At 44.0% G+C, this 21,331-nt stretch overlaps 1 protein-coding gene across 2 annotated transcripts in view; it reads right to left on the bottom strand.

The window, feature by feature from the left end:
* Papss2 (3'-phosphoadenosine 5'-phosphosulfate synthase 2) overlaps positions 1 to 21,331 on the bottom strand; it is an 86,953-nt gene that overhangs the window by 33,466 nt on the left and 32,156 nt on the right. For both annotated transcript variants that reach the window (XM_087551519.1, NM_001106375.3), the window contains 1 exon segment: positions 1,388 to 1,502. In XM_087551519.1, the coding sequence (XP_087407645.1) occupies positions 1,388 to 1,502 (115 nt within the window).

The raw sequence follows: 21,331 nt of genomic DNA, 5'->3' as shown, positions 1-21,331 counted from the left end.
CTTTACACTTCCCCCATCTCCAACCTACCAGGCATTCCTTTTTCAAAAGAGTGTACATTAGAGAACATGAACTTTATGTGAGTGTCTCAACCCTAGAGTGAACTTCCCCCAATAAAGAGCTGGGGAAGGCAAGCAGGAGCCTGGGGAATCCAGATGTGTCTGCTACTAAAACCCCCATCTCACAGAAGGAGCAGGGGAACACTGCGGGTGTCCCACCAGGCAAGTCTGTCATATTGGCACTTGGGGCTCCGTGTGCATTGTCTGGCCTCTTGTTAGAGGACGGATAAAGTTGTTTTGATGCAAATCCCAGCTGTGAATAAAACCAGGAAACCACCCGCACCAGGAAAAATCAAGAATAGCAACAGAAAACAACAAACAAGCCAACCCGGGTGTGTACCACGCCCTAGAGTCCCAGCACTGGAAGGCGTAAGCAGCAGGATCGTGAGTTCTGGGCCAACCTGGGCTGCAGAAACAGTGCAACTGGACAACTAGGAAACAAGCAGGAGGAACTGCAGGGAAGTCCTCCAGTGCCACATTCTTCCTAGCTGCTCTCAGGTTAGACCTTTGCTGAGTGAGCAGAAAATAGCACGAATGCCTCTCTCAGACCCAATAAGCAGAAAGTCCTGTCTACAAAGCGAACCTGGGCTTCCCTTCCTGAATCCGGGCTATATCAACTGCATCTATCAGGTTAGGGCTCTGACCTGGGCTATCAGGGACCTTAGCGTAACTGCAAGTTCATTGCTAATCTCCAGCTTTGGAACTCCTGGGTCCAAAAGAACAGGAAAGGGAACATTCACTGTGTCATCTCAGAGATAGAAAGTTGTTTCTACAGGCAAAAGACAACCCTTGACCAAGATGAGATTTCTAGCAATCTTTCTCACACAGATTCTTAACTTTGCTAGTGGAATAGGCCTCCAGAACATCAAAACATCAGAGAGCCAGCTCTAAACATCCACAGCCCGACAGGCTGCCAAATATTCCCTGCCCAATTAGCAAAAGCCCCTTTGTCGTGGCAGGAAATTCGTTTAGTGGTGAACAGGAGAAGCTCCTTGGAGTTGAAAGGTGTCACAATCTGCTTGTCTCATTTCGTGCTGCCAAAGAAGGGTAATTGACGGCTAGTGGCCTCTCTCAGCTTGTCAGACGCTGGTTCTCACTGGTTAGAGAGTGATGACCAACAGGCGGGTGTCTACATGGCTCGCCACTCCACTCTTTGAACCAGTCAAATAAACCCTGAGTTCCTTGAAATAATGTCACATATCAGGTTTCTATTTTAAAAAAAGTTCCTTAAAAAATTTGTCTCTGTGTGCACGTGTGTGCGTGCGTGTGTGTGTGTGTGTGTGTGTGTGTGTGTGTGTGTGTGTGTGTGTGTGTGTGTGTATGTTTATACCTGTTAGCCACACGGTACATCCTCTGAATCCTCCTCTGGTTCCAACCACCTGTCCTCTCTTGTTCCTGCTCACATGATGGGCCTGGTAGACCACATTGGTGGATTTTTGCTGGTCCTGCAAAACAAGGTAAGATCGAGCATAACATTTGATTAATAAAATGTGTATGCATTACATGGAGCATATACGCTCATTTTAACTTTAAATCACAGAGTTGCAGTATACAACAGTGCCTATAAAATGTTTTTGGAAAAGTCCTACCCTCCTTTCCAAGTATTTGATCTTTCTTTATCCCTCTCATTTATCTACACATGAGCCAGGAGAGTTTTTGTTTCCCCAATGTAATTAATATAGAATTATATTGTATGCATTAACCCATACAACACAATCTGCTACATAAGTAATAGAATTATGGCTCTGGCCTTCCCTAACTACATCCCCTTTTCTAGAACAGGAAAACAGAGTACCAGCTATCAGTTTTACTAGTTTAGAGACAAACCCTGTCTCCAAACCTCCATGCTCCTTTCTGACTCTTCAAATTGGACTATTTAGATGCTGTCATAGCTCTGATTCCGTGGCAGTTAAAATTGCATACCTTCTATAGGAGGCGGAGGGAAATGTCTGCTTCTATAAATGCAAGTTCTCCTCATAGTCTGTGGCCTTAAACACAGAACAACCTAATACCCCTGCAGCAAGGGGAATGAATTACAGTGGGGCCGGTTGACCCATCCTGTCCCCGTGAAGCCAGGTGGCATGGGAAATGCTTAAATAAAGTCAAAATGAGGCGTAGTGACTCACACCTGTGATTCCAACACTTTGGAGGCTGAGGCAGGAGGGTTTCCTGGAATTTAAGGGCAGCCTGGGCTTATAATGACTTTTCAGATCATCCTGTGCTATAGTGTATAATGTCTCACAAAGATACAAAAGCAAACCAATAAGACTCCTCCCTACTCAGCCATGGGTAAGAGTTTGGTCTCTAAGCACACTGACCACTGCCTCACTAGAATTCGACTTTGTGTTTTTTCTACTTTCCCAAGGCCAGCACGTGAACACTGTAACATTTCAAGACCCCAACAGAAATGAAAATGTATCAATTCACACATCATACATCTGCATGTGTGTTATAACAGCAGCCTAGCCTGGTAATAGCCTATCAGATCTTTGCCATAAATTCTGATCAATCAACAGGTACAATGTTTGATGAATAATAAAAGGAACAGTGATCCAGCACAGTTTGGGATGGACGTTGATAAAATATAACCTAGTAAATCAACAGACTTTGGACTACCCATATATGCCTGTAATGTAGTCATTTCTGAACTGTAAAAATCTATTCTCTTGGTGTCTGTGTCTCCCTATCTCTGTCTCTTTGTATGTGTGTGTGTGTGTGTGTGTGTGTGTGTGTGAACGTATGTATGGGTGAAGGACACAGATCTATGTTGAGTGTGTTCCTCTATTACCTTTTGCCTTATCCTGTACCTGTCCTCCCAGCCCTCCCACACCTGTCCTCCCAGTCCTCCCACACCTGTCCTCCCAGTCCTCCTGCACCTGTCCTCTCAGTCCTCCCACACCTGTCTTCCCAGTCATCCTGCACCTGTCCTCCCCGTCCTCCCACACCTGTTCTCCCAGTCCTCCCACACCTGTCCTCCCAGCTCTCCCAAACCTGTCCTTCTAGTCCTCCTATACCTGTCCTCCCAGTCCTCCTGTACCTGTCCTCCTAGTCCTCCTGTACCTGTTCTCCCAGTCCTCCTGTACCTGTCCTCCTAGTCCTCCTGTACCTGTTCTTCCAGTCCTCCAGCACCTGTCTTTCCAGTCCTCCTGCACCTGTCCTCCCACACCTCTAGCATCTGTCCTCCCAGTCCTCCTGCATCTCATTCTTTCTGCTTCCCCTTTGGCAATGTCCTCTGAGCCTTGGCAAGGGATACCCAGTTTTTCAGTGTTGGCACTGGGGATCCAAACTTTGTTCCTCAAGTTTGCATGTCAAGCACTTTGCCCATGAGCCACCCTCCCAGCCCCTCTATGAGCTGAACATACATTTAGAGTGGAGAAAGCACCAAAGTTTTTGAGGAAGGCCCAGAGGATCCTAAAAAACTCTGGATGATGCAGGGGCAGCATTTATATGCAGAGCAAATCAAGTCGCCTCTTTTCTGTGTCTCCCTTTTGTAAAATTAATGATTTTTTAATATAAGTTTAAATAGTAAATTAATCCATCAACTGTTATTTCTTTACCTTTGCAAGTAACCATGCAGAGGAACAAAGGTTTATTCCAAGCTGCACTCCAATACTGGGCAATTAAATGACTGATGATAACTCCCTAAACTAATCCAGCTACCTCCCGCCCCCATCCCGTGATATTTGCATGTTATTATTGATCTGGCTCTTAGGCCTTCAGATTTTTTTCTCATGGTGTCTTTTTGGACCCTCTCCTCGGGCCAATCTCTTCATTCTCCTGACAGACCTGAAATTCTCTCTCTCTCTCTCCCTCCCTCTCTCTCTCTCTCTCTCTCTCTCTCTCTCTCTCTCTCTCCCTCCCTCCCTCCCTCTCCCTCTCTCTCTCTCTCTCTCTCTCTGTGTGTGTGTGTGTGTGTGTGTGTGTGTGTGTGTGTGTGTGTGTGTGTGTGTATACCTTCCCCCTGGCTGGCAGAAGCTTCCGTCCTATTCTCTCTTCTGCACAGCCATTGGGTGATCAGCATTTATTGGCAAGACAGAGATGAACGGTAACAATTGTTTACACAAACCTGAGCCAGGAGATTCTTGATATAAGCATTACAGTGTTGTGTTAGATAGAAACAAAATACGAGGGAAGAGAAATCAACATTTGAAAAACACAAGGATAACCTTCACACAGTACACAAAAACATCATGCCTACACCCCTTAGAAACTAAAGATCCAAAGGGGGCTACAGGTAGAGCTGTCTCAGGGTTGACATGGGATAATGAAGTGATTGTGTTCTGTCCATACCAAACATGGGTGCTACTGGCTAGGATTCAGTGCAGACCCCAGCACAGGAGGCTGCAGACATTGGATAGTAACCATTCCCGTCAAAAGCTAGAGAGAAGGAGGAGCCTCCTCAACACCCTTGAAGCGATGGCAATGGGGAACCCACTGGGAGCAGGCCTGCCAATGTGGCAGAGCCCACCTCTGTGAGCGGTTGGCAGGAACGAGCAAAGCCGAGGTGTCTGAGGTGGGCAAAAGGGAAGGAGGCCCCAAGACCCAGAGCGAGAAAGGGGGTATCAGCCAGGTTAGCTACCGAATCTTCTAAAGTGGATGTCCTAATGCCCCATCAGACAATCTAGTCAGAACTTGGCAGGGGTAGATACAGTTCCAGTCCACTATGGGCTAGACAGGGTTACACGAGAGGGAGCGCCAGTCACTCTGTAAGTCAAAGACAGTGTTCACATCTCCTTGCCCCATCTTTGCTATGTCACTAAACTGAGATCACCATGTCTAAATGATCAGGACTGGAAGGCTGTTCACGAGATCCTTCGTTGACTCTTTTGGTTCCTGCTCTGTACTAAGACAAATCCTAGGCACTAAGCTAGCAGAATCCTTGACATCAATTTGGGTAGAAAGATGAGTGGGGAAAAAAACTGAAGTATCTTTACTTCCCTAAGGAGAGAAGAGCACACTGGAAATGATTGTATAATAATAATAATAATAATAATAATAATAATAATAGTAATAATAATAAAACAACAACAACAACAAATACCCCTGACGAAAACTCAGGTCAAAGGGCAGAAGGGTTAAAAAGTGGAACACTCTTCAGATTCCAAAATGAATAGATGGCTGATGTGTTCAACATGAATGGAATGAATGGTCTTAGGCGCCATTCATATATTCTTATAGGAAATGACATCCGTGTGATTCCCTTAATAGGAAGTCACAAGAGATGGGAAACAAATCAGCCACGCTGCCCGTGGTGACTATGATACTTCTGTATTGATAAAGGCCCGGTAGGTCTTTATGTCTTCTCCATTGAAGGCAGGCTTAGGGTGTGCATTTCATGATACATAAAATGTACTTTCTAGCTGTGTGCTTTAAAGACAACGAAACAAAAAGTATGTAAGATTTCAGACAGAGGAACCCCTTCTTGGGTGCTAATGTGTCTATGGAAGAGGACTTAGCTTCTAACCACAGGACATTAGACTACAGTGCAATGCCCCACTCCCACCCCCCACCCCCAGTTTGCTTTGTCTCTTTCTGGCTATTTTTTTCTCGGCACGTAAGCAGAAATCCAGAATCAGCTCGCATTCTGTTAATCTTCTGTAGGTGCTCTGACACGATACCAATGCCGTCTCCAGAAGCTTTTCATTTAAAACCAGCTAGTTACTCATTTACTGCGTTTGCTCATTTATATAATTAACAGTGGCGAAGCTTGAGCCAAGGGCCTCACACATGCTGGGTAAGTCCCTCCAATTCATCTGATATTGCTGAAGGTGGCTTTGAAGCTTGCTGTGCAGTCCAGTGTGGCTTACAACTTGCTATTCCCCCACAAGCAATACCTGGCTTTTCAAAAGGAGAATTAAAAATATTCTCCCTTACGTGTATGTGTGCGCACTTGTCTGTATTGGCACCACATGTATGTAGTACCTTGAGAGGCCAGAAGAGAACGCAAGATCCCTGGAAATGAAATTAAAGGTTGCGAGCCCTTTAATTTATGTAGGCGTTGGTTGGCAACTGGACCCAGAGCCTCTCTGCAAGAGTAGCCAGTGCTCTTAACCACAGAGCCATCTCTCAGCTCCTATAGCTGTGTTTTAATTGTGGGTTTTATACATTTTTTTTCATTATAGCAAAGTTTAAGCAAAACTTCATGTGGCCAGGCACTGAGCTCTTTAGGTTCAGTAGAACATTTTGCTTATTTCAAAATCAATCTTGGTGTTTTACAAAGGCAAATACATAAAATAGAATAGATTTTTGGGTGATATTTGAACTGCAGAGGAGTGGGGTAACTAAGGGGGCTCCTTCCTCACTGGAAGCCTTGTAGTTTTGTGAAGAGCATGTGGTGTTCCAAGCTTTGGAAAGAAAATCTCTGGTCTGGAAAAGGAACACACACACACACACACACACACACACACACACACACAGACACATACACACAGACACACACACAGACACTCACACACACAGACACACACACAGACACACACACACAGACACACACACACACATACACTTACACACACATACACTTACACACACATAGACACACACACAGACACACACAGACACACACACATATACTCACACACACACAGACACACACAGACACACACATACATACACTTACACACACACACAGACACACACACACAGACACACACACAGACAGACACAGATACACACACGGACATACACATAGACAAAGACACACACAGAGACCCATACACACAGAGACACAGACACAGACACACACACAGAGTCACAGACACAGACTACACACACACACACACACACACACACACACACATACAAAGAGAGCCCCTGTTTGCCTCCTTGTGTGTACAGGGAACACAGTCTTGCCCTTGGTGCCTGTCTAACACTGTCACCTAGCTGGTGACATGCTTTTATATTGGTTCTCAAAAAAAACTCTTTCAAAAGAAAAGTCCCGGCCAAGAAAATTTCCTTTCAATAAGCAAAAAAAAAAAAAAAAAAAAAAAAAAAAAAAAAGTTGGAACTAGAGTCAAGCAAACCTGGATTGGAAGGTGGCTTCAGAGTCTCCTTGTGCTGTGACCCTAAGCGAGTTATTAACAACCCTGAACTTCCATCCACTTCCCTTAATAATGAGATGCTCCCCTCCTGTGGTTGATACCCAGACATGGGGTAGGCTGTTGAATTTAGTGAGAACCATGTGGAGACGTGATGATAGTCTAATTCACTAAGAGATTCTGGGGATGTGAGTTCTCTCTGGGGCAGATCTGGGACAGTAGGACTCTTGGTCACATCAGACAGGAGACAAGACCACATCTTATAAGGAATCAAGAATTTCACACAGACGACCAGGTCTGATTACAAAAGCTCACCCAGGAAGCACTCCAAGCTGACCCACCCCAGTTTAAAGGCACCTTGTTTTGCCCAATGTACTGCCCTTGTTTGGGTGCTCTCGGAGTGGTACTTTGTTACCGGAAGAGTAGGAGGAGGCCTTTGCCCAAGTTCAACTTCATGAACTCCTCAGAATTCAGGTCACATCACACAACCTAGTCGTCCTGTCCCTCTACGGATACTCCCCTTCCTCCCATTGGCGGTGCTAAAAAGGGAGAGCAGAGAAACTTCTGAACTTTGGGTGAGGAGCCTTCGATCAAGGCAGAGAGGCTGACCAAAAGAGAGTAACCTGGGGGAAAGACTTCAGCATACTCGCGGTGGAGTGTGGCAGTCCCAGAGCCAAGCTGGCGTCACACGTCCCTCACAAAGGGGAGGTTGCCCGTGGGATGAGCCATCCAGAAACTGCGGTGGTAAGTTTCCTAATGTATAAGCAGCGAGCGAGTGCATCCGACTTCTCCCTTCACCCCAGCTCACCCTGCACAGTGCAAACGAACCCCACAGCATCCCTGGAAAACCACCCACTGGCTTTTGAACTTGACCGGCACAGGTATTTCACCACACTCTTGTTGCTCTCTTGCTGGAACGTGTTCCTGAGAACATGGAAGCGTCCTTCTGACGCTTTTCTCTGCTACGACCCTGGCTTTAAAGAATCGCTACAACCACAAAGCAGGAAATGTGATTCTTGTTCCAAACTATTTATTCGTAGCAACGTCATTTAAATCAGAAAATTAGAAACCACAAATTGGCTTGTGAATTAACCCGATGACCGCACCCCTCCCCCCCCGCGTGACGTCAGTGCATTTCCACCCGTACCTGCGTCACGCTGTAGGCACAAATGGGAAAGGGTTTGTCCCTGAAGGCCAAAGGGAGGTGCTGGATCCCTCTGGAGCTGGAGTTACACGGGAGATTGTAAGCACCTGGTGTGGGTGCTAGAAACTGATTTTGAGTCCTCTGAAGGAGCAGCAAGGGCTCTTAACCACTGAGCCATCTCCCCGGCTCTTTTAAGCTCACATTTTAAACATATGTATACGGCTACAGAGAAGTCTGGAAACTTAATGACAAAATGCTAGTAGGAATCATCTAGGTGTTTAGGAAGTCAGACAATTTTCTCTCTTATTTCTATATTCTGATTTTTCAGCATTAAATGTGGAAGTAATATGTTTTTTAAATCTAAAGATTTTTTGTGACTAAGGAGTATGAAGCTTTCCGGGATTCCCGATATACAGGGAAAAGCAAGGTCTGAGGTAAATTTCAACCAATAGAACAATAGCCAACAAAGCAATCGCTAAGCACACCCACAGCTGATAACCCTGACACTAACCCTGACACTAGAGGAGCCATTTCCCTGAGCTCGGAATCCCTCACGTGGTGAAGTGCTGGTTGCCTTTAACCAGGCACATCTAGTCTTTGTTTCCTTAAGAGAAAAGGGAATGTCCCTAGCGCAGGCCTAGCAGCTTCTGAACAGCTACCACAGGTGTACCTCTCCTTACAAATTCTCCTCAGTAAGCGATTCACCTTTTCCTTCAGAGTCTTCGTCTGCTGTGGTCACCCCCGGGGACTTCACCCAAAGCATGCTTGGTAGCAGCTTAGCACCAAGGCCATTCGCTCCCCCTTGGTACGGTTACTACCCACTGGATACTTAACGGTCAGCTCCAATCTTGTAGTTACTGGGGGACAGGGAAGTTTTAAGTGAATAAGAGTCACTAGTTTTTGTTTTTTGCTTGTTTGTTTTGTTTGTTTTCGAGGCAGTTTCTCTGTGTAGCTCTGACTGTCCTGGAACTCACTCAGTAGACCAGGCCTGTTCTCAAACTCACAGAGATCTGCCTGCCTCTGCCTTTTGAGTTCTGGGATTTAAAGATGTGAGCTCTATCACCTGGCGAGTCACTAATTTTAGAACAGTGTGTGTGTGTGTGTGTGTGTGTGTGTGTGTGTGTGTGTGTGTGTGTGTGCATGTGTGTGTGTGTGTGTGTGTGTGTGTGTGTGTGCATGTGTGTGTGAGGAGTTTATACAGGGGACAATCTGGTTCTAAACGGTTGTGGGTAAAAAGCCCAAAGATAAACGAAGTTGACAAGGGACCCCGTTCAGTCTGAGTTCACAGGCACAGTTTTCACATAAAGTGTATTCACTGACTATGTCCCTCAGGTTTCTGTTAGGATACATTCCTGAGATGTGTCTTATTAGGAAGGGGTTTACTTGGATGTTAGAGTTGGTCCTCCACGGTATTTGTGGTTGTGGCATCGGACCATATCGGTACAAAACATAACAAGTATGTTTGTTCACTCTATGATGTCCAGGAAGCAGAGAGAAGGGACCAAGGTCCCAGTATCTGCTTGGGCACACCTCTGAATGACCTAACTGCTTCCAATCAACATCTTCCACCTCCTTATGGAGCCACAGTTGTAGAACAGACATTGACATCTGGGCCTTCAGAGAGCACTATTTATCAAGCTAGGCATATTCCTGAAAAAGTGTTAAAACACTTTTGAATTGTGAGAAATAAAACACCACTGCTGACAGCTGGGACAAAAAAGCTGACAACTCACTTAAACATCAGATCAAAACCGTTGCTCAAAAAAGTGATTGCACAATGTAGAAATGGTCCAAATCTAGAATTTATTAAGCAAAAGTTGCGATCAAATGGGAAGTTTTAGGGTTTGGACTCAGTCAGAGAAGATGCATCTGAGCCTTAAGAGACTTGAGGCCCCAGAGAGTGGGGAGGCCTGGTGGGGTGGGGGGTGGGGACAGGGGTGATGGGGGGGTATGAGATGTGGAACAGTGGGGGGGGATAAAGTCTGGACTGAAAGAAAAGATTAAAGAATAAAAAAACAAACTGAAACACAGATGTACCACCTAAGACATTTCAAGCTAACCCTATCCAGGAAGACTAAACACTCTTCTGGCTATTAGCACAGAGAACAGCGCTCGGGTATGCTCACTGCGTTGTGTTTTGTGTAGCGTGTATGTTAGGCTTGGAGTTCTTCAAAGCCTATTTTATTTCGGGTTGGCAGGAATTGGTTGAGTTATCGAAAGCAGCTGGAATCAGCCGGAATACCACAAGCTCTTCGGCAGGTTTCTCGATGTGAAGTGAAGACCATTGAAGACCAACAAAATCACGATGCAAGAGTGTCCTTTCCCTGTCTGTGGGGTTCTAGTCGTCGCCTTTTTAATCATCACGTACCCTCTCAAGCGTCCGTTTCAGCAAAACATCACACAACACAAACGAGTTTTTAAAAAAAACCATAAACGTCCACCTCAGTGGGAACTTCAGATGGTGATAGCCAAGAACTCCTAATGATTCGGATAAGCCCGTGATGGGTTGGTTTTCTTCCCAGTACCTCAGATTATACATGCTTTTCCTCGAGGAGGGGTGGGTAGATATATTGCTCGGCTTCTGTTTTCACAGCACACAGATCCCATCTGCACCCATGTTACGTCTCCACAAGCCAGGCTTTAAGAGGCTCTTTCACTAATGCTTAAAAAGCTACCCCCAATTCCAGTAGTTCAAATGCAGGGTTTTCCCTAATTATCACAGCGTCTGGGACTGGACCGTTATTAAGGTTTCCAGTTGTGTGCTGAATCACGGATTTTCCCTTCCTCTTTGTTAAAGGTCAGACCTGAGGGGCATCTATTCTCACTTCCACCTATCTCTTTCCTGCCATTACCTAATTCTGCTCGTGGATTCCAAGTCTCAGATCCCAGAAAGGACTCTTTAGCGCAGATCTAATTTGATTTCTGTTCTTTATAAGACACCCAGCCTCTTTTATAGCAGGGCTCTCTCTGTCCTGGTTTCTGCAGAACTTCCAGTGGGCACTCATTGATCTCACCTGATCCCAAGACAATGCCTACCACCAGGATGCTAGAAATCCCAAATCAGTATCGTTAGATATACAAATGCCCAGCATTCGTGCTCCTCTCCACGGAAACAGCACAATCAAGATGGAATTCATCCTCTTGTCTTAGTGCCTCTCCCATTCTCAAACGGCTGCTTATCATCCGAGGAGGAGTCATCCTGACACATTTCACTCTCCTTTTCAAAGCTATCAGCTTATCGCTAACTCTTATCATTCTGCCCCTGTTAGTCAGTTGTTCCTGGGAGCTGCCCTGACACCTTTCAAACTGGATTTTGTGTCTCTCATCATTATCATTTACTGGCAACGTAAGAGATTTCCCTTGCTTCAAATCCAACAATAGACCGTTGGCTTTCAGAACAATGTCTGTAGACTTCATTTTGGGACACGAGCTAAAGATTACAGCCTCTGTCCTATCACCCTTCCCCCATCTGTTTGTTGTCTAAGCACCCTAGACTTGCCTCAGACTGGGACTAATCCCGCTTCAGCCTCCAGTGATGGGACTGTGGGTATATGGCCCCATGCTCGGTCCTTCTATTGACGTCTAGAACAAGATATTCCTTTCTGAACCTTTGCCAGGATTCTTCTTGCTTGGAATATCCTCTTCTTCCCCGACTCATCACGGCTCATGCATCACAGCTAAGCACCACCAATACACTGCACGATGACATCTTCTAACCCCACAGGGGTTTGGCCTGACGGATCATTTCTCCACCTTACCTAATTCCTCCTCTTGGGAAATACAGATTCCTAGGGCCCTCACCAAGACACTCTAACAGCTGGGGAGAAGCAGAGTCCGAGGACTGTAGGAAGGTCTTATTCACCATAACGAAGCATCTCAGAGGGTTTCAGTGCTCAGGCAAGCGCAGTGCTAACAAACACTGGCTAATGTGCCAAACGTAGGTCACAAACAGTTGCTTCCTGACATACCTGTCTGCTTTCAGGGGTTTCTCTGCTCACATCCGCCTTCCAGTTCATGTGCCCGGAACGCAATAGTCCTTCGGACTTACCAAATAGAGGGCCGGGAAAATGTCTCAGCAGTGAAAAGCACCTGCTGTACAGTAACCAGGCCTAGAGTTCAGATCCCAGCATCCTCTGACAAGGCAGGCATCCTGCAGTCCCAGCGTGCTCTCATAGATAAGACAGGCGTCCCTCAAACACCTGGAACTGTGGCTCCAGGGAGTCCATTGCTCTCTGTTGGCTTCCAGATGTGCCCCTTACACACACACACACACACACACACACACACACATCTACACTTATGCACACACACATATAAATAAAACTTACGAGTTGGGAGGGGGTATGTTGGGGCAATATGGGAGGAGTTGGAGGGGGAGGTGAGGGGTAGATATGGTCATATTTCATTGTATACATATATAAAATTCTTAAAAATCGACATTTTATTTTTAAAGATATATTTATTTTTATTTTATGTGTATGAGTGTTTTGTCTGTATGAAGTGTACCATGTGGTGTCTGAGGAGGCCAGAAGAGAGTTGTAAGCTCACAGGTGGCTGCTGAGGACAGACTCCAGGTCCTGAATGTTTGAGATGTTTCTCCAGACTAAGAAATATTTTAAAGTATTTTAAAGGATAGCTATGGATTTGAATATAGTTTATGGCTAAAAACCTGTAGAGCCAACTTCTATATTCCAAACTCAGCAAAAGAAACACATCTAATATCAAAATATTTGTATAGTAATTATATTTCAATCAAGCTGCTGTAAAAATTAGTGTGTATATCAAATAAATAATAGCAAACAAAATTTAAACTTAAGAGAAGAATATATTAAGTTGTGATAAGCCTATTATTGTTTAACCACTACTTAATCTTGGCTGTTCACCACTTCTTACTTAAGCAGGCATGGCCTGTTTAGTAATTAAATTCTTTTTAATTACATGATCTAATTTATTAAGTACGCTAACCAGTTATGACTCTAAATATACTACTAGTTACATTATCTTTTCATGTATATGTGGCAGAACCTTCCCCTAATGAATAAAGACTTCAGGGGACCAATCACTGGGTGAGGAGTTGGCATGACTTCCGGGTCAGGGGGTGGAAAAGAGGAGGCAGGAAAGGAGAACTTGCTTTTGGACAAGGGGTTGGGGTGGGGATGGGGGTGGGGACTGGGAGGACAAGATGTAACAAACAAGAGGCCCCCCATTAGATGGTGTATTCGCCAGGATTCACCACCAGAGGATTTAACGTAGAATGGCTTACAAATTAGGATGTTAGTTGTGCCCAGCGATTGTGTAACCTGTTGATTTTAAACTAAGTTTGTGTGGTATTTTCCTTCATGCCGGGACTTAGCTGGGTTACAGAGAGAAAGATACTGCGGCAGAGCTGGGTTTTCAAAAAGTGTAAACCAGCTAACCTGGTGAATTTGGATGTGTGGGGTTGGCGTGGCAGGGACCCACCATGGGAACTTAACGACTTGGGTGGAGAGATTTCGGATCCCGTCAGAGTCTGCTGAGATGAGAACAGGACAGGCCCGCCAGCTGTAGCGTGATTTTAGTATTTCCTGCTATATGTATGTATATATATATATATATATACATACATATATATATACATATATATATGTTGGTGTTTATAACTTGGTGTACTATCAATATATCTTATTTTCAATAGTTCTATACTATTAAAAATATCATACTAGGCAGATCTTCCTGGTTGCTGCTGCCGCAGAGAGCTCGTGGGCAGCACCCCGAGAGCGAACTTGAGCCTTGGGACCACAGGTAAGACCAACTTTTCTGCTGCAAGTGACCTGCCTGGTGAACTTGGGACACACAGAGGCAGAATTCCTCTAGGACCGGGCACTTCCTGTGTTTACCGGGAGCCCCAAACCCACGGATCCTGGCCCGCAGCAGCTCTCTGCTCCCAGACCCCGTGGGAGAGAAACCTCACCGCCTGGTCAGGTGGGCACTCCTGAGGCTGCAGAGCGGAGGAGACCACCAACACTGCCCACCCCTGCCCACGTCCCTGGCCCAAGAGGAAACTGTATACGGCCTCTGGGTTCCCGTGGGGGAGGGCCCAGGAGCAGGAGGACCGCTGCACCTGAGACACCGCCATAATCTGAAGGAACAGACCGGATAAACAGTTCTCTGCACCCAAATCCCATGGGAGGGAGAGCTAAACCTTCAGAGAGGCAGACACGCCTGGGAAACCAGAAGAGACTGCACTCTGCACACACATCTCGGACGCCAGAGGAAAACACCAAACGCCATCTGGAACCCTGGTGCACGGAAGCTCCCGGAAAGGGCGGCGCAGATCTTCCTGGTTGCTGCCGCCGCGGAGAGCTCATAAGCAACACCCCACAAGCAAACTTGAGCCTCGGGACCGCAGGTAAGACCAACTTTTCTGCTGCAAGTGACCTGCCTGGTGAACTCAAGACACAGGCCCACAGGAAAAGCTGAAGACCTGTAGAGAGGAAAAACTAAACGCCCGAAAGCAGAACACTCTGTCCCCATAACTGGCTGAAAGAAAACAGAAAAACAGGTCTACAGCACTCCTGACACACAGGCTTATAGGACAGTCTAGCCACTGTCAGAAATAGCAGAACAAAGTAACACTAGAGATAATCTGATGGCGAGAGGCAAGCACAGGAACCCAAGCAACAGAAACCAAGACTACATGGCATCATTGGAGCCAAATTCTCCCACCAAACAAACATGGAATATCCAAACACACCAGAAAAGCAAGATCTAGTTTCAAAATCATATTTGATCATGATGCTGGAGGACTTCAAGAAAGACGTGAAGAACTCCCTTAGAGAACAAGTAGAAGCCTACAGAGAGGAATCGCAAAAATCCCTGAAAGAATTCCAGGAAAACACAATCAAACAGTTGAAGGAATTAAAAATGGAAATAGAACCAATCAAGAAAGAACACATGGAAACAACCCTGGATATAGAAAACCAAAAGAAGAGACAAGGAGCTGTAGATACAAGCTTCACCAACAGAATACAAGAGATGGAAGAGAGAATCTCAGGAGCAGAAGATTCCATAGAAATCATTGACTCAACTGTCAAAGATAATGTAAAGAGGAAAAAGCTACTGGTCCAAAACATACAGGAAATCCAGGACTCAATGAGAAGATCAAACCTAAGGATAATAGGTATAGAAAAGAGTGAAGACTCCCAGCTCAAAGGACCAGTAAATATCTTCAACAAAATCATAGAAGAAAACTTCCCTAACCTAAAAAAAGAGATACCCATAGGTATACAAGAACCCTACAGAACTTCAAATAGATTGGACCAGAAAAGAAACACCTCCCGTCACATAATAGTCAAAACACCAAATGCACAAAATAAAGAAAGAATATTAAAAGCAGTAAGGGAAAAAGGTCAAGTAACATATAAAGACAGACCTATCAGAATCACACCAGACTTTTCGCCAGAAACTATGAAGGCCAGAAGATCCTGGACTGATGTCATACAGACCCTAAGAGAACACAAATGCCAGCCCAGGTTACTGTATCCTGCAAAACTCTCAATTAACATAGATGGAGAAACCAAGGTATTCCATGACAAAACCAAATTTACACAATATCTTTCTACAAATCCAGCACTACAAAGGATAATAAATGGTAAAGCCCAACATAAGGAGGCAAGCTATACCCTAGAAGAAGCAAGAAACTAATCGTCTTGGCAACAAAACAAAGAGAAGAAAAGCACACAAACATAACCTCACATCCAAATATGAATATAACAGGAAGCAATAATCACTATTCCTTAATATCTCTCAACATCAATGGCCTCAACTCCCCAATAAAAAGACATAGATTAACAAACTGGATACGCAACGAGGACCCTGCATTCTGCTGCCTACAGGAAACATACCTCAGAGACAAAGACAGACACTACCTCAGAGTGAAAGGCTGGAAAACAACTTTCCAAGCAAATGGTCAGAAGAAGCAAGCTGGAGTAGCCATCCTAATATCAAATAAAGTCAATTTTCAACTAAAAGTCATCAAAAAAGATAAGGAAGGACACTTCATATTCATCAAAGGAAAGATCCACCAAGATGAACTCTCAATCCTAAATATCTATGCCCCAAATACAAGGGCACCTACATACGTAAAAGAAACCTTACTAAAGCTCAAAACACACATTGCACCTCACACAATAATAGTAGGAGACTTCAACACCCCACTCTCATCAATGGACAGATCATGGAAACAGAAATTAAACAGAGACGTAGACAGACTAAGAGAAGTCATGAGCCAAATGGACTTAACAGATATTTATAGAACATTCTATCCTAAAGCAAAAGGATATACCTTCTTCTCAGCTCCTCACGGTACTTTCTCCAAAATTGACCATATAATTGGTCAAAAAACGGGCCTCAACAGGTACAGAAAGATAGAAATAATCCCATGAGTGCTATCGGACCACCACGGCCTAAAACTGGTCTTCAATAACAATAAGGGAAGAATGCCCACATATACGTGGAAATCGAACAATGCTCTACTCAATGATAACCTGGTCAAGGAAGAAATAAGGAAAGAAATTAAAGACTTTTTAGAATTTAATGAAAATGAAGGTACAACATACCCAAACTTATGGGACACAATGAAAGCTGTGCTAAGAGGAAAACTCATAGCGCTGAGTGCCTGCAGAAAGAAACAGGAAAGAGCATATGTCAGCAGCTTGACAGCACACCTAAAAGCTCTAGAACAAAAAGAAGCAAATACACCCAGGAGGAGTAGAAGGCAGGAAATAATCAAACTCAGAGCTGAAATCAACCAAGTAGAAACAAAAAGGACCATAGAAAGAATCAACAGAACCAAAAGTTGGTTCTTTGAGAAAATCAACAAGATAGATAAACCCTTAGCCAGACTAATGAGAGGACACAGAGAGTGTGTCCAAATTAAAAAAATCAGAAATGAAAAGGGAGACATAACTACAGATTCAGAGGAAATTCAAAAAATCATCAGATCTTACTATAAAAGCCTATATTCAACAAAACTTGAAAATCTGCAGGAAATGGACAATTTCCTAGACAGATACCAGGTACCGAAGTTAAATCAGGAACAGATAAACCAGTTAAACAACCCCATAATGCCTAAGGCAATAGAAGCAGTTATTAAAGGTCTCCCAACCAAAAAGAGCCCAGGTCCAGACGGGTTTAGTGCAGAATTCTATCAGACCTTCATAGAAGACCTCATACCAATATTATCCAAACTATTCCACAAAATTGAAACAGATGAATCACTACCGAATTCCTTCTATGAAGCCACAATTACTCTTACACCTAAACCACACAAAGACACAACAAAGAAAGAGAACTTCAGACCAATTTCCCTTATGAATATCGACGCAAAAATACTCAATAAAATTCTGGCAAACCGAATTCAAGAGCACATCAAAACAATCATCCACCATGATCAAGTAGGCTTCATCCCAGGCATGCAGGGATGGTTTAATATACGGAAAACCATCAACGTGATCCATTATATAAACAAACTGAAAGAACAAAACCACATGATCATTTCATTAGATGCTGAGAAAGCATTTGACAAAATTCAACACCCCTTCATGATAAAAGTCCTGGAAAGAATAGGAATTCAAGGCCCATACCTAAACATAGTAAAAGCCATATACAGCAAACCAGTTGCTACCATTAAACTAAATGGAGAGAAACTTGAAGCAATCCCACTAAAATCAGGGACTAGACAAGGCTGCCCACTCTCTCCCTACTTATTCAATATAGTTCTTGAAGTTCTAGCCAGAGCAATCAGACAACAAAAGGAGGTCAAGGGGATACAGATCGGAAAAGAAGAAGTCAAAATATCACTATTTGCAGATGATATGATAGTATATTTAAGTGATCCCAAAAGTTCCACCAGAGAACTACTAAAGGTGATAGACAACTTCAGCAAAGTGGCTGGGTATAAAATTAACTCAAATAAATCAATAGCCTTCCTCTACACAAAAGAGAAACAAGCTGAGAAAGAAATTAGGGAAATGACACCCTTCATAATAGACCCAAATAATATAAAGTACCTCGGTGTGACTTTAACCAAGTAAGTAAAAGATTTGTACAATAAGAACTTCAAGACACTGAAGAAAGAAATTGAAGAAGACCTCAGAAGATGGAAAGATCTCCCATGCTCATGGATTGGCAGGATTAGTATAGTAAAAATGACCATTTTACCAAAAGCAATCTACAGATTCAATGCAATCCCCATCAAAATACCAATCCAATTCTTCAAAGAGTTAGACAGAACAATTTGCAAATTCATCTGGAATAACAAAAAACCCAGGATAGCTAAAACTATCCTCAACAATAAAAGGACTTCAGGGGGAATCACTGTCCCTGAACTCAAGCAGTATTACAGAGCAATAGTGATAAAAACTGCATGGTATTGGTACAGAGACAGACAGATAGACCAATGGAATAGAATTGAAGACCCAGAAATGAGCCCACACACCTATGGTCACTTGATTTTTGACAAAGGAAAAAAGATAGCATTTTCAGCAAATGGTGCTGGTTCAACTGGAGGTCAACATGTCGAAGAATGCAGATCGATCCATGCTTATCACCCTGTACAAAGCTTAAGTCCAAGTGGATCAAGGACCTCCACATCAAACCAGACACACTCAAACTAATAGAAGAAAAACTAGGGAAGCATCTGGAACACATGGGCACTGGAAAAAATTTCCTGAACAAAACACCAATGGCTTATGCTCTAAGATCAAGAATCGACAAATGGGATCTCATAAAACTGAAAAGCAAGGAGGATCCCGGCCCGCAGCAGCTCTCTGCTCCCAGACCCGGTGAGAGAGAGACCCAACCGCCTGGTCAGGTGGGCACTCCTGAGGCTGCAGAGCGGAAGAGACCACCAACACTGCTCACCCCTGCCCACTTCCCTGGCCCAAGAGGAAACTGTATAAGGCCTCTGGGCTCCCGTGGGGGAGGGCCCAGGAGCGGCAGGACACCTGCCTTAGACACCTCCAGAACCTGAAAGAAACAGACCGGATAAACAGTTCTCTGCACCCAAATCCCGGGGGAGGGAGAGCTAAACCTTCAGAGAGGCAGACACGCCTGGGAAACCAGAAGAGACTGCACTCTGTGCACATCCAGACGCCAGAGGAAAACACCAAACGTCATCTGGAACCCTGGTGCACGGAGGCTCCCGGAAAGAGCGGCGCAGATCTTCCCGGTTGCTGCCGCCGCGGAGAGGACTTAGGCAGTACCCCACGAGCAAACTTGAGCCTTGGAACCACAGGTAGGACCAACTTTTCCCCTGCAAGAAACCTGCCTGGTGAACTCAAGACACAGGCCCACAGGAACAGCTGAAGACCTGTAGAGAGGAAAAACTACACGCCCGAAAGCAGAACACTCTGTCCCCATAACTGGCTGAAAGAAAACAGGAAAACAGGTCTACAGCACTCCTGACACACAGGCTTATAGGACAGTCTAGCCACGGTCAGAAATAGCAGAACAAAGTAACACTAGAGATAATCTGATGGCGAGAGGCAAGCGCAGGAACCCAAGCAACAGAAACCAAGACTACATGCCATCATTGGAGCCCAATTCTCCCACCAAAACAAACATGGAATATCCAAACACACCAGAAAAGCAAGATCTAGTTTCAAAATCATATTTGATCATGATGCTGGAGGACTTCAAGAAAGACATGAACACACTTAGGGAAACACAGGAAAACATTAATAAACAAGTAGAAGCCTACAGAGAGGAATCGCAAAAATCCCTGAAAGAATTCCAGGAAAACACAATCAAACAGTTGAAGGAATTAAAAATGGAAATAGAACCAATCAAGAAAGAACACATGGAAACAACCCTGGATATAGAAAACCAAAAGAAGAGACAAGGAGCTGTAGATACAAGCTTCACCAACAGAATACAAGAGATGGAAGAGAGAATCTCAGGAGCAGAAGATTCCATAGAAATCATTGACTCAACTGTCAAAGATAATGTAAAGCGGAAAAAGCTACTGGTCCAAAACATACAGGAAATCCAGGACTCAATGAGAAGATCAAACCTAAGGATAATAGGTATAGAAGAGAGTGAAGACTCCCAGCTCAAAGGACCAGTAAATATCTTCAACAAAATCATAGAAGAAAACTTCCCTAACCTAAAAAAAGAGATACCCATAGACATACAAGAAGCCTACAGAACTCCAAATAGATTGGACCAGAAAAGAAACACCTCCCGTCACATCATTGTCAAAACACCAAACGCACAAAATAAAGAAAGAATATTAAAAGCAGTAAGGGAAAAAGGTCAAGTAACATATAAAGGGAGACCTATCAGAATCACACCAGACTTTTCGCCAGAAACTATGAAGGCCAGAAGATCCTGGACTGATGTCATACAGACCCTAAGAGAACACAAATGCCAGCCCAGGTTACTGTATCCAGCAAAACTCTCAATTAACATTGATGGAGAAACCAAGATATTCCATGACAAAACCAAATTTACACAATATCTTTCTACAAATCCAGCACTACAAAGGATAATAAATGGTAAAGCCCAACATAAGGAGGCAAGCTATACCCTAGAAGAAGCAAGAAACTAATCGTCTTGGCAACAAAACAAAGAGAATGAAAGCACACAAACATAACCTCACATCCAAATATGAATATAAAGGGAAACAATAATCACTATTCCTTAATATCTCTCAATATCAATGGCCTCAACTCCCCAATAAAAAGACATAGATTAACAAACTGGATACGCAACGAGGACCCTGTATTCTGCTGCCTACAGGAAACACACCTCAGAGACAAAGACAGACACTACCTCAGAGTGAAAGGCTGGAAAACAACTTTCCAAGCAAATGGTCAGAAGAAGCAAGCTGGAGTAGCCATTCTAATATCAAATAAAATCAATTTTCAACTAAAAGTCATCAAAAAAGATAAGGAAGGACACTTCATATTCATCAAAGGAAAAATCCACCAAGATGAACTCTCAATCCTAAATATCTATGCCCCAAATACAAGGGCACCTACATACGTAAAAGAAACCTTACTAAAGCTCAAAACACACATTGCACCTCACACAATAATAGTGGGAGATTTCA

Source organism: Rattus norvegicus, chromosome 1 (assembly GCF_021556685.1).
Source record: "Rattus norvegicus strain SHRSP/BbbUtx chromosome 1, alternate assembly SHRSP_T2T, whole genome shotgun sequence".
NCBI classification, from domain to species: Eukaryota; Metazoa; Chordata; class Mammalia; order Rodentia; family Muridae; genus Rattus; species Rattus norvegicus.
The sequence above is the reverse complement of the archived record's forward strand: the minus strand, read 5'-3'. Positions and strand labels throughout refer to the sequence as shown.